Source organism: Chroicocephalus ridibundus, chromosome 3 (assembly GCF_963924245.1).
Source record: "Chroicocephalus ridibundus chromosome 3, bChrRid1.1, whole genome shotgun sequence".
NCBI classification, from domain to species: domain Eukaryota; kingdom Metazoa; phylum Chordata; class Aves; order Charadriiformes; family Laridae; genus Chroicocephalus; species Chroicocephalus ridibundus.
This window is the reverse complement of record NC_086286.1, coordinates 19,778,449-19,792,621: the sequence shown is the minus strand read 5'-3', so window position 1 is coordinate 19,792,621 and position 14,173 is coordinate 19,778,449. Positions and strand designations below refer to the sequence as shown.

The window sequence follows — 14,173 nt, the reverse complement described above, 5'->3', positions numbered from 1 at the left end:
CACGGCAGTTACTTTTTTTTTCCTGAAGGAGGCTGTAAGTCCTTGCACTTTGTCAATAACAGCACGTAGCAGGATGGGGAAAGGATAAGAGAGGATGGATTTTTACACCAAGAAAATCACACGGGACACATCTTTACGACACCCCTAATGAAAGTCAGGATAAACTTCACAGGACTTAATCCCTGGTAACTTCAAATCGTAACGGGGACTATGAAGTTTTTTCTGGAGAGGCTACACGTTGGGAGGATGTTAGTATAAATACAGTTTTGCAAATAAAGGAATATGTTCCTTGGCTGTCTAACCTGTGTGCTTTGTAGGTCTAAACTTTTACAGGCTCCAGTGTGGCAGAAAATTAAGGCAGGTACTTACACTACACTGGGAAGGTTCTGATAGGTAGTGCACACATCACTCTGCTGCCACAAACTGACTGCATACTCAACAGGCTGGATTTACGTCATTACAGAATGGAAGGTGAAGGAGACTTTATCGATGAAAATGGAGTGGAGTGGAATGGCACATTTCATGGCTCAGCAGCAGTGGGACTGAAGCAGAAGCTGAAAATGTAGCTGCTTGGCTTGGACAGTAGCACGGGTTCAAGGCAGCTCTGTGATTGCATTCTGGGCTCAACAGCTGTGACCAGTTTTCAATAGCCATTGATTTCTTCATGCATTTTTAAAAAATAAATCCTAAAGATGTATGTCAATGGTAAATAAAATTAAGTTATTTTTCTTTTCAGACTGATCAGCTGAAGTCTCCTAAGGGAAAACCTTAAAGAAATGAAGTTGGGTAGGGTGAATTTATAAGCGGAGCAGTTGATGACTAGAATTCTTTTTTTATTTATTTTAACTTGTACCAGACCACTCTAGGACAGACCTCTGCCATGTACCAAAGCTGCTTTTCTCTGGCAAGGAAAGTAGACAGGAAAGCACACAGGGGAGACTGATCGCTGCCACAATCACATCAGAAAGTCTAATGCAATGAAAAATCTATTTTTGTGTTTGGTCATCAAAGGTCTCTGCACTATAAATCAATAGTTTGCTTCACAAAGCAGAAAACCCGCTTTCTAGTTTAAAAAACCCTCACAACTTACCAGTGCTGTCAGGGAAAAATGTGTGTTGAGTCTTTGCTTGCCAGATATTTAATGGAGTTTTATTAAATACCTGTCCTTGCGTCTGTTTGCAGAAACGATGTACAAATGCTGTTCCTTCAGGTGCGCCTTCAAATATTCTTCCCATTTTGCTAGGATTCGGAAAAATCTTGGGCCCTGTGGTTTCTTAACAAAATGAAAAAACAGCACATTATCAGCAGACTGAAGCATACTGTGCCATCTGAAACAAAGCAGCTCATGGATCATTTGGCAACATAACGCCTTTCGGCCCTTTTTCTTAAACTTGCCTTTATGAAAATCTCTATTGGAAATGGTTTGTTCATAGATTTGTGAAGCTAAATGTTTTTATTTATTGAAAAAAAATATCTTTCCTAGCTTGAGCTGTTTGTTGAATTCACAGGTATCTTCAACCTACCAATAATGCACTTCCAGCAAACTCCTTCAGAATTATCATTTTATTTTGTTCAATTTTGTTGTGTTTTGCTCCTGAAATAGCCAGCTCCAAAAAAGAAATAGGGTGTCCTCTGTCCCTAGTCCTTGACTTCAGAAGTAGAAGCACCTTTCACAGAGCTTCTGTTCATCTGTGAGCCTGTCCTTTCAGCTCCTTTGCTAGGACTCCACATCACCACACTTATCTGCGCTGCACAGCAATTACACGGATTTAGGCTGTGCGGTCTTACATTTCAGGTTTTCTGCCTGAAGGGTATCTTTGAAGAAGATCTTTGTCTTTCAGGGAGAAAACAGTCTGCCTTTTGTTACTGTTCTTCCTCCTTTATGTCTCCTTGCTCTTTGGAGTAGCTCACCAGACTGGCTCAAACATTTTCCTGACACCCATGGTCTTGTGTTACCTGCATTCTCCTCATGCTTTCTTGATACCCTTTGGATTGAAAAGCCCTGCAGGACTAACAAGCAACAGAAAATACACAAGTGCTAGTGGTCGCTGCTTCCCTGCCCTGGCTACTTTGGTAACATTGCTCTTGGCCCCGGAATGAAAGAAGGGAGCCCTCTTGGACCTGGTATCCCTAGTGAGGCCACGCATGGTAGGAGACTGAAGGTGTCAGAGAAACCAGGGAGGAGCTGCTCCCGTCTCCCTGTCCCCAACCGCAGCTGCCTCACTTGGGTGCCACTGGAGGTACTTCAGAGCCTCTGAGCTCGGCAAAGTAGCAGAGCTCACATCAGCGCCCGGCTCTTCACGAGGCTTCCCACCCTCCCTTCGCAGCAGCGCACAATTCTAATTAAAAAGGAAAAAAAGTCGGTATCATCTTCTTCCAAGCGCACAGTCCTGATTTTTGCAGGGGGATGCAAGGATGTGACCTGAAGATTACATAATTAGAAGGCACTTGTTATGCCTGCGTTTCAAGTCAGTGATTAGCATGTGACAGTCCCATCCTGGGAAACGTCAAGCCACCATTGCTCTCCTCTCTCTCTCCTTTCTTGCACAGTGCTAATTCCCAACTCTGGCAACCGACAGTGCTGAAGGATCTTCAACTAGCCTGGGGTAAGTTTAAAATGTATACTCGTCATGGGATGAAGAGGGGGATTAATAATACCATTTTTTCATATTATTGGAAAAAGCTAGAGCTGTAGGTATTTAATATTGGGTGGGCAGCACATAAAATGGTTTTTAAAGTATTTTGCATCTTCAGTGCCCACAGTTCTTTCCAGGTGATTTCTTCTAAGACTGTATAAGGAGATCTAGCTTCCTAGTGTGTGGAGAATCTTGTGAGGCTGCGTGTATAGTAAGGTCTCTAAAACATCAGGTTAAAAAGACCTTTTTTGCTCTTATCATTTAAGAGCTAAGTTGAGGTCTCATACTGAATTGAAGTATTTGAATGACAACTGCATTAAAGTTAGCTGGAGACAAAGTGCAAGAGTGATGAGCGTAAATCACTGATTTTTTGCTGTTTAGAGGACTGGGGGTTGTTCTCCAAGTGGGGTATTTAAAGCAGCCAGCAATCTCAGACAGCGGGATTGAGACAGTCACCAGGAAGATCCTGAGCATTTATTTAGGAAAACTGTGGAAGCAGCAAAACTGCATGTGGATTCCCTTGCACTGTTACCCATGTCATGATTTCAGAAGCCAAATGGGACAGAAAGCCAAGCAAATAGTAGCTGTTGTCCATCAAGGCTAGGCTTAACTGCTTTACTGAGCTTTGCCTGTTTGCGTGCTGATGCTCGGGGTATTGGGTTGGTCTTTTTAACAAGTGATCCTCTGCACAGTTGATTGTTTCTCCCAGCTGTGACATTCCATGGGAGGGGAGCACCGGAAGGGTGCTCCATGGTCACACATGGGACCTGCCTCCCCTCCTTCCCTCATGCACAGCTTCGTGCAGCAATCCCACCCCTGGGCTGCCTCAGTGGTGACCCTCCGCCTGGGGCATAGCTAAAGAAGGCAACCCACTGGGACCTCCTCAGCCATCTGCACCTTCTCCCCTGCGGATCTCATGGGACGTGGGGGCCAGCTCGGGCTCTGTTAACGTTCACACGCTGCCCGCTCTGCTCTGGGGGGTGTGGGGGGCGTGTGGGCAGCACCAGCTGCTTGTGCAAGGCACCAGGGCAGTATTCTTTGCTGGACACCAGCTGCCAGAATCGTGGTGATCCCTAATGGCAGAGGTGGCACTCAGCTTTGGTTCTTGGGCATGGCAGATCTGGCAGATGGCGGGAAGGTAGAGACAAAAGGGGAAAATTTGCCACGATGAAGGAATCTGGTGGTTTTAACACCCTGAAACTATTCTCTGGGCTTTGCTCTGGACATGTCATTCTGGCTTGATGGGAGCTGCAGGACGGTAACCGAGTTTCAATGCTCAGCTCTGAAGAAACAATCACACCTTTGCTGTTTCTTGTGCCTAAAGCAGCGGGGGCATGGGCAGGCCAAGGCAATCTGCTGATGGCTTCATGCGACTGGGTGTTGAGCCTGTCCAGTGGGGAGCTTACAGAGGAACAACAATACCTCCTTGCTGATAAGGAAACCACCCTGTGGTGGGCTGGCATGTCAGGCAATGAAAGGCAATGCGCACAAGCTGCAGCAAAGGGAAACCCTGACTGGACGTAAGGAAATATATTCTTCCCCAGGGTATGGGAGGGCCCAGATAGGCTGCGGAGGCTCCAGTGTGGGAAATATTCGGACTTGAGCTGGACACAGCCCTGAGAAACCTGATCTAGTTTGGAGTTAGCCTTGATTTGAACAGGAAGCCAGACTAGAGACATACAAGTTTTCCTACTCACCCAGACTCTGCTGTGAGCTTGTGATTTGTTCGCTGCCAGCAGAGGCAGGATTTGACCAAGCAGTCCACATCTGGGATCTTAGGGCCAAATGTCAGTCCTATTTTCCAACCCCTGTTTGCACCCTTTAGGAACAAGCCAGACACTGTTCAGCCAACTCAGGCTGACTGAAATCCTCGTCCCTGGTGAGGACAGTGTTAATAGCTTCCCCACCTGGCAGCCAGGGAGAACAGAGGACAAGCATTTGCTGCAAAAACCATGGTGAGGTGCACTTTTTGTTTGTTTTAGTGATGAGAGAGGACTGACTAGTTTTGCTCCATGTATTCGGCAGTTCAGAAGAACCAGGGACAGGCAGGCAATGTTATATATTCGCGGAGTCCAGCAGTGAGCCCTAAATGCTGGAAAGCAGCCGAGGTAATGCAATTATTTAATGTAACAAAGAAACAAGAGGTGAGTCAGGAAATTGCAGGCTGCAGCTCGAGGACACACAAAAGACAGTTAACTCAGGTAAAACAGGGAAGATTTTCTGGACCCACTTAACCAAGGTCAACCTACTTTGCAGCGCGGTCATATAGCAGAGCTCCTGGTGGTGCCTGGTGCAGGAGGGGATGGCGGCATCCCTGGTGTCCCAGTTTCAAAGCCTCACTCCCGAGCTCTGCAGAGGACAGACAGAGACTGTGCTGACATTGTCCTTGTCAGCATGAGTGTGATGTGGAAGCTCCTCAGTTAAATCTCCATCCCATATGGGTATTGTTTTGAGTTCCCTCTATAAGGAAAAATTATTTCTGATACCAGGAGCCCACAGTGTTTTTACAACCCAAGAGATAAGATACAATGCCAAAGGGCTCCCTTCCAGCCCTATGTGGTCCTGAGCTGAAAGCTCATGAGAACAGAAGACAGGCAATGACATATCCTCATGGCAGCCCTTCTTCTACAAGTATTGCTTCTCATTAAAACCTCATGTAGGTTATTTTTCTCCATATCAGACACACCTCTTTCTTTGTACCAGACCCCAGATGTTTCATGTCGTCACCTGTAGCATAGCAGAGGCGGGGGATGCCATCCTGTGAGCTTCTCCTCTTAGGTGCATCGCTCCTCATGAGAACTGCAGGTTTCCGTGTGTTAGTGGGGGGTAGCCACAGATGCCCTTCATATTGCATCCACCTCACCGTCTGTGAGACTGATGGCATAGCCCCAGGGATGTGCTGGGCAGGGGAACCTGCCAAAATGGGACCTAGACAGAAAGACAAGCATTTTGAAGTCTCAGATGCCTAGGAGGAGCTGGTCTAAGAGTGGAAGTAGAGAGCACTTGGTGGAACTGAATTACGCTTTAATTATGGCTTTTCCACACCTTGGATGCCTAACATTGCAGCCTGTTCATCCATTGTTTCCTTGTGCATGACAGTCCCCTGACTCCCCCATTTAAAGCTGTGCAGCAGCATGGATTAGAAATTCTCCTTTTTGTGCGCCCCCACAATAAATGTTCTTGGTACCGGCAGGGTATGGTCACCCTGCCTTGTGAAGGCCTGAATGTCACATTTTCACTGGAGATTTATGGATTCCCAGAATAACTCAGCAAGTGGATAGTAATAATTACAAAATCTTTAAGAAAGGCTATGCGGTTAGTGTATTTAATGGTATATTAACATAACTAATTCCATACTAATTGATGTTTGTTAATTATTATTATTAATAGTTAACAATTATATACTGTTATGTTGCTATAACTGGCATGGTAAGCCATTAATAATATAAAAGCGGAATGGGTAAAATATGTACATGTTTTTGTTAAAAAGAAAAAATTTAACGAATTTCCAGCAAAAAGCTCTTCTCATTGTTTTCAGTGAAAATGCTCATTGCAGAAGAGATTTATGTTTCTTTCATATCTGTTTTGCCTTTCTCATTTGTTCCTTTCCTCCCAACATTGCAAAAACAATCCTGAATTTTGAAACCAGTTCTCAGTGGTAGACAAGCTGGTCCCAGTTCAATGGCCCAGTAACAAAAGCCTCAGGAATTTGCTACGGCATTGACTAGTCTAAACTGGGAGCAAAGTCTGACAACTTAGCTATTAAACAAGTTGCTACTGAAGTTGAAGTTAAAAGTCCATTTCACTCAGAGACCCAAACTTAAGTACCTTCTCCTCAAAACTACTAGAGGGGAAGTTTAGCTACTTTAAAAACAACTGCATATTTACATGTTTCGGAAGCAAAAAACATTCTTGCCGTTCTTTGGAATACGTATCAGAAAAATAATTTATTTTTTTTTTTTTTTTTTTTTTTTGCTAAAGAGGGCTGGAGCACACAGCATAGGAGGAGAGGCTGAGGGAGTTGGGTTTGTTCAGCTTAGGGAAGGGAAGGCTGGAGGGCCTCCTACAGCCATCTGCAACGACCTAACAGGGGTTACAGACTAGACACTCTCTACTGTCTAGCTCTTCTCACAGACACATAAATTGCCATGGGCACAACATGCAACAAGGGAAACCTTGACTGGCCAAAAGGAAAAAATTCTTGCCCATAGGAGCAGTGTAGCCCTGGGAGAGGCCTAGAAAAACTGAGAAGTCTCCAGCCTGGGAGATACTCAAACCTTGACTAGATGTGGCCCTGAGCAATCTGATCCAGCTTTGGGCTTCGCCCTGCTTTCAGTCAGGTAACTCCAGAGGACCCTGCCCACCTAAACTCTGCCATGAGCAGAATCTTCAGAACAACAACAAAAACTATTACACTATCAGCTGACAGAAAACAGATTTAATAAACTATTACATTTATCTCACTGTAACCAGCCATCCACCTAGAAGCTTTCACAGCCTGTTTGTACAAAGCCCGCATCCAAAGTCCCTCCGCCTTTCCACTCATGTCACCAAATGACCCTCTGTCCTGAGAAGACAGTGGATCTTCTTGGGAGATCTCATAAGCAGCTCTCTTACAAATAAGAAGTTTACCCTTTCATTAGTCCTCCATCTCAAGAAGATGCTAAACCCCAAGTCCCTTCAGCACTGTGCTGGAGGCCTGTCAGTCCACATCACACCCTCATCGTGAGGGTGGCTGGGTGTGCTGACGGCTGTACCACTCCCAGCCTCACCACAAGCGGCATCCCTTGCCACAGCTCACAAACGCCCACCATCACTCCCATCTCAGGAGCCTCGACGGTGCCACCACCCTCCTCCTTGGGAGTTCCACACTCGAAAGCTGTCAGGTGGAAAGTGCGTGGCCCCCAAGCTGTGCTGCTGATTGCACCAGAAGCAACTGCTTCTGCAAGCAATTTCCTAAAGCCACCCAGGTCTCTTGCATCTTTTGCACCTCTGCCATCTTTTTAATGCTATGTGCCTTTGTGCCTGCTTCCCCAAACACATCACCCCAGGCTTCTCCAATCCCAGCCAGGAGCTGGCCCCTCCAATCCCCTTAGCAACGCTAATGATCACTCGCATCAGCCTTAGACATATATATATCAAACAGGAATGGAGGTGGGAGGTTATTCTAGACTCCTAAATCACACCTAGTTTCCTAGTAAGGCTGGACAAAAGCAGACTTGAATTAAACCCTGGGGAGAGGAAGCCTGGATGTGGGGCAATGCCGATGCTGATAAGAGAAGTGTGAGCTGGTGCGATCCATTTTTCTGGGGCTCTGCCTGCGTCACTGATCAGGCATTATCTTAAGACTGTTCCCAAGGTCCTAACCCCATTACCAGGCTGATGAGATGCTTTACCAAGGAGGAGACTTGGGCAGCTCTGTTGGCCTTGGTTTCCAGAGAGGCTGCAGCTCTACACATTGGGGTGTCCTGCAGCACTCCCGTGCCTCCAAAATTCAGGGAGACAACTGACAGATAAAGCAGGCATGGCAGTAAAAGTGCCTCCAAAAGTGCTGGCAGGACTGTGCAGCAGCATTGTGAAGGCAGTATCTCTGTGGCCCAAACACAAGTTTGGAGGACATTTCAGGTGATTAGTTGCATAGCGAAAAGATGGTTCTTTGATGCAGAGCACCCATGCAAGATGTTCATGTGCTGTTCAAAATACATCTCCTTTTGCTTCTGTGTTCAAACAAGAAGCATCTTGTTGAGCAAATAGTCTCTGTGGGATTGCATAGTACCTCTTAATCATCCATTCGCGTAAGTGCAAATGGCTGGGAGGGAAGTGTCTGTACAGATGCCCGCTCTGCTTGTGGAGGCACTGTGAACCCAAACGAACTTTTAGGATGCCTCATTCCTTCTCAAACCCCTCCTCCTCCCTCTGTTTTCTGAACTCTGAGCACCTCTGCTCAATAAACCCTTTCTGCATCTTTCTGCACTCAGGGTTCAGACCAGCTGACCCATCGCAGGGCTCACATGTGGGCAGCTCTAAGCCATGGGATGTTCCCAGTGACCAGCCAGAACCCTCCAGAGTGAGGACAGGAGTCCCTGCGAGGACGCACACCCTATAGCAGCCATGGACTCAAACAAACAAGAAGGTAAAGCATCCTCTTATTTCACTTCTTGATAGCATGAAAGACAGCGAGGAAGAAACTTGCTCCCATATGACCTGTCTGTTGGCAGCCACCAGCCAGCCTCCCAAGAGCATCTCTTAGCTACGGCACCTGTGGGCAAATGGTCTTTTCTTTTAGTTTCACAGAAATATCTGGGCTTTGAAGTTTTTAATCTCTTATTTTAGAAACACCTCCCTCTCCCCTGTGGAAAGTAATCCTGTGGCACATGTAACGTCCAATGTGGGAAGCGATTCCCCTCTCTTGCCTCGGACCCACACCTGCCTGTCAAAAGCTGTGTCTCACACAAGGGCACTGTGATGAGGATATGCCTCTCTCCTCTTCTTCTCACATGCTTTGTTGCAAGGGGTTCTTGTTCGTGTCAGTGCCACAACCCAGACGTCTGCACCAGTCCCGATCTTGCAAGCACCAAGATGTATCCAGGCCACACTGCCTGCATGCATCCAGTCCTGCTACAGTCAGCAGCGCTTCTAGAAGTCTGCAAAACTCAGGAGCTTCAGGTCCATAATTTTAGTGGTTATCAGCTTTAGGTCTTTCTGCAGAGGAGCGTGGGGCTCGGGGTACTTGCTTTCCACTCCAAACTCCTGGCAGCATTGTGCTCTGCCACCTCAGAGGTGATTGCGTCACCAAGTCTTGAAACTATGAAGAGCAGGTGGAGCAGCTTTAGGAGTGCCCGTAACTGTAAGCTTGGGAGAGAGCCTGGACCATCTCTTTCTCTCTTAAAAGATGCTTGGTGGTGCCAACATTCATTCATGGCATAGGTAATGTAAGAGTTAATTTCTCTATTACTATTATTCTAATTTGAGTAAATTAGGTCTGTGTACCTAGGCCCCTGCACTACAGCAGACTGAAAAGGAAATTAACTCAGGGATTTTTTCCAATTAATTGGTATGCCCCCATGGGCTGCAGATGTTCACTGCAGAAACCAGGAGATAACCACAAAGCCCCTTGCTTCCCACAGCGCAACTGTGAGGAGCCTCCTCTGCTCCAGCTTTTAGCAGTGACTTTATAGAAACGATCTGGGTTTTGAGTGGGTATGTGCAGACAGTGCTTCTGCTCATGCTCATGACAAAGGTAGGAGGTAAAATCACAGTGGCACAGATCCTCTCCCATCTTCTGGTCTTGCTCAGAAGCAGTTCCTCACTTTGAGTGTGTCCAAGGACATGACAGACTGATCCATATCCAAATCCAAATGAAAGATCCCTACAGACTTCTGCAGGGCTTGGGTTGAGCCCTCTATGTTATATATCAGATTGAAGAACACCCAAAGAAAATCTGAAGAGAGACCACGGCTCTTCCTTGCTGTGCTGCGCTCCTACCTGACACCTCTAGCCCTTCACAAAGCTCAGCATTCAGTATGTCCACCACTTTGCAAAAACAGCATCTCCGTGTCCTCCCAGCATCTGCTTTGTACTGTGCTTTTAATTATGACACATGTCCTCTGGCTCTTTTTGGGTCAGTCATTACCTTCCTACAGTTAAGAGTCCAGCAGTAACATTTACATCAGACCAGACATGGACCTCAGTCTTCTTGATTCAGGAGGATCACAGTACACACTGGCTGACCTCTTAAGCCTCAACTCCAGGCATCATGAGAAAGCTTCATCATTCACTTTAGGCCAAAAGTTGGTTTCTAGTTTGTGGGGTTGCAGAGAAAATTTAAAAAAAAAAAAAAAAAAAAAAAAAAAAGACCCCAAAAGGCCAAAGCTGAAAATGAAAACAACCTGTCATTTACAAGATGAAACCTGGGACTTGGTGCGGGCTGGCTGATGAATTTTGACCCCAAACAGCTGGCTGTTTGGGGTCATGGTTACTTCTCCTGATTAGCCTGCTGCCCCTTGTGTGCCCCAGGAGGAACCTCGGAGGATATGCCCTGGAGGGTCAGTGTCTGACCCTGCTACCCAACCCAACAGCTGCAAGACCAGCCAGCACGGGGAGAAGGCGGCACATGGGCAGAAAGGGGCACACGGCCTTTCCTCCTCTGCCTCTCACTTCTGCGAGTCGCTGGGGAATTTGCTGACATTCCTCTGAATCAGGACAAAGCCTAGAGACCAGAACAGGGCCAATTCGTAGGTGCCCTTGGCAGTAACCCATATTCCCCCTCAGGGGCAAAGAAATCAGAACGTAGCTGTGCCTTGTAAAAGCTCTGACTTCCAGGCTTCAGCTTTCCACTTCGTGCACTTGCTGACTGCGTAGCACCGGCTACCTTTTCAAGCCTCTGCACGCTTTTCAAGCCTCTGCAGGACTGAATTTCTGTGGTCTTACAGGCCCAGGTGGGTAAGGTACTGGGCATCTGCAGCCAGCATGGAAAGAGGGAGCTTGGCTGCCCCTAGAATTGGGCATGGGATCACTGGTCATGTCTGTGACTGACAGCAGAGATGGGTGAAGCAAATTCTTGGAAGCAAGAGAAAACTCACCTCATGAAGTAACGTTGCCAAGGGGAGGCAATCCAGATGAGGAACTGGGTGGCGTGATGTTTTCTGGGAGTGAAGGCCAGCCAGGGAGCCTGACATAGGGAATAACATGGGAACTGATGGCCATTGGACTGCGATTCCCTCAAAGTGCAATGGCGGCACAGCCAGCGATAATTTCTGTTGGATCATTGAAGGTTTCTGCACAGAAGAGACAATGTTAGAAAAGGAAATAATAAATATGGACTTTTTGGTTTCAACCAAGAACCCATTAATGCCTAGAGATAACGTCTCTGCAGTGTCCAAAACACTTCTGCAAAATAGATATAAACTCTTCCATCAGCTAAGTCTGTTTCAGAAATGTTAAGTGTAGCTCCATTGTACAAGATCAGATGGGATGACAATACCACAAAAAATAAGGAATTTAAAACTTATGAAAAGATATGTTTTTTTTGGTGTTACAAAAGACATGATTACTGCTTTGAATGCAATGTGACAAAATATAACTTAGGGCTTAAAATATACAGATCAGATCAGCCTTTTGTGGAGAGAACAGAAATATGTACAAATATAGTAGAGGATAAAATTCACAATTTCGGAAAAGAGATCAGTAATGCTTTAGGGGAGAAAACCTGTTACACAGAACTGAACTTCACAGGGGGCAATTTGGTCCTAATTGCACATACAAAGTTTCTCACCTCTTCGCATGGATCAGCTTTGGACAGACACAGGGCAGCAAACGAGGTGAATTCAACATCTGATTTAGGTGAGCCATTCCTGTTTTATAATTGCAGTTTATTTTACAAACAATATGGTGTTCCCACCTCCTAAAGAGAGACTTGAGTCCTTTAAAACTGATTTGTACCTCAAGAGGGACTTCAAACACTCTGTTCCAGTTATTTATAGCAACCATAATAAGTCATTTTAATTGACTGAAGTTCTTTATTCCCACAGGAGAGACTGAAAGTGTGCCTGTGAGTACCCCTGCAACACAGATTTCCCAGGTAAAGATGAGCAAAATGCCCTAAATAACTCCAAGAGTTTAAAGAGTTATGAATAGATAAACAGTAGTTAAAAAGCTAAATTAAGTGGAAGAAAAAATGTAGGCACTTACAAGGAACATGGCAACAAAAATGTGCACACTGCATGAACAAATGTCACACATATCACATCTTGGGCTTCATCTTAAAAGACACTTCAAGTAAAATTTTTCTGCTCACAACCAGTTGTGCTCAGACAGGTGATCTGTGAGCTCAGCTAATTAACTAGCTGGCATCATTAGCATCAATTAGGGAACGTCAATTCACTGAGCCGGAGGGAGATTTCATGGCTGAGCTCTGATGAGCTTTCACCAAACCCGATGAACTGTCCCAGGATGCGTTGACTGACGTTGGGTTGGGGTGTCTTCCCCAGCAAGAGGCCAAGTCTCCTGGGGGGCTCTGGGTTATCCTGGCAGCCTCACAGCTCCTTGGACCATAGGGTGCTCTTCTTGCCAGATAATGCAGAGCAGCTGGGCTGGCCAGAGTGTTGAATCTTGCTGCATGTCTCTGTTTGGCTCTCCCATCAGGAGCTTGGAAACACTGTGCTTGAGCCCACGTCGGCTCAAGGTGATCAGGACTTCCAGAGCTCTGTGACCACTCTTTGAGTTGACATTCTTGCTGCAGGCAGCCACCATGGATGCAACAAGATTGCCTATACCACAGCCCAGGGAGCGTCCCTCCTGTAAGATGCAGCTTCAGTGTTTCCACAGTGATGCTTCCTATGCATTTCCAGTCTGCAGGAAATGCAATAGAGTTTTGACCGCTTTAAACCTTGGTCTGGTTCAATATGGAACTGTACCCTGAAAGAGAAACATAACCCTGAACTGCAAACCCTGACTATTTGAGACCTCTGTTGTCACCACTGCAACACTAATGCATGTAATTGCTTGTAAGTGCACCATGGCAAGTGGAGGAGATACTGCTTTCCATTAACCAGTCAGTGCTTCCCTTGTCTCATCCTCTTTTCCCATCCAGACAGCTCCAAGCAGGAGCTTCAACTGAAGGGCCCGGCACAGTGGATCCAACACGCATGGAAAGCCAGCCATGGGAACACCATGCACACGTGCTGCTTTCCAGAAAAACCCAGCTGAGGTGTGGATACCTTAACGAATCCTTTAAATGAAAGTTACCAGCTGGCTGTCCCCTTTTGCTTCAGCGAGGGCCCTATGGACACTACAGTTACCAAAAAAGACTGCTCAAATGTGAAACAAGAGCTGATAAGCGCTCGCAGCCCCCTTTAAGTATCTTCATCCTTCTCTTCTGTCCTTACCCTGCTGCTCTGCCTTTATTCCTACCATCCTCGCCTAGGAATATAAATAGGGGATATACTCCTAGGGCCAGGGTTTCCACCACTGTAAATCAGCACAGCTCCACTGCTTTCCTGCTGTGAGGCGTCGCAAGCCTTCCTAATGCCTGGCTGCAGAAGTGCTGTCCTTAAACGTAGGAGTTAGCAGCTGTGCTACAAATTAGTTGTTCCCTGGTAAAAGCATACACCACGCAGCTCGGAAAAATCAGATCCAGGCTTTGTGACAAGTGTTGGACTTGGTGCCACTTTAGTTTCAGGCAGTGTCCTCAGGCAGCCCTCTTTTGGGTGACACGGTGCTTGCTTACTTCTTCTGATCAGCCACGTCAGAAGATGTGCAAAGTGATGGACAGTAGATAAGCTGGGGGAAGTAGCATAGACAGTGCTCCTTCATGGCTACAGAAGGTTTTGCTCTTTTCTAGGATATATTTATAACAGCAGAATTATTCCTATGTAATATTTCATCATCATGAGCCTGTTTTCTACTGGTTTTGACAGGCTTTAGCTCAAGGTCCGTGAGAGCAGGCCCTGTTCCAATGTAAGGACTCTAGGCAGCTGCCAAGGGTGGCAGAGGCAAATAGCCATCCCTGTGGAGACAGAGAGCCCTGGATAGCCTGG

The 14,173-nt window shown here is 46.3% G+C and overlaps 1 protein-coding gene across 7 annotated transcripts in view; it reads left to right on the top strand.

Annotated features, from left to right (window-relative positions):
• Positions 1-2,285: 2,285 nt before the first annotated feature.
• The window catches only part of ARHGEF33 (Rho guanine nucleotide exchange factor 33), a 35,153-nt gene continuing 23,265 nt past the window's right edge, over positions 2,286-14,173 (top strand). For 3 of the 7 annotated variants that reach the window (XM_063328278.1, XM_063328277.1, XM_063328280.1), the window contains exons 1-3: positions 2,286-2,606; positions 8,615-8,769; positions 12,167-12,216. In XM_063328278.1, the coding sequence (XP_063184348.1) occupies positions 8,748-8,769; positions 12,167-12,216 (72 nt within the window). In that variant the 5' untranslated portion in view covers positions 2,286-2,606; positions 8,615-8,747. The remainder of the gene's footprint in view (positions 2,607-8,614; positions 8,770-12,166; positions 12,217-14,173) is intronic. The other 4 variants (XM_063328279.1, XM_063328281.1, XM_063328284.1 and 1 more) reach the window with 2 other exon arrangements.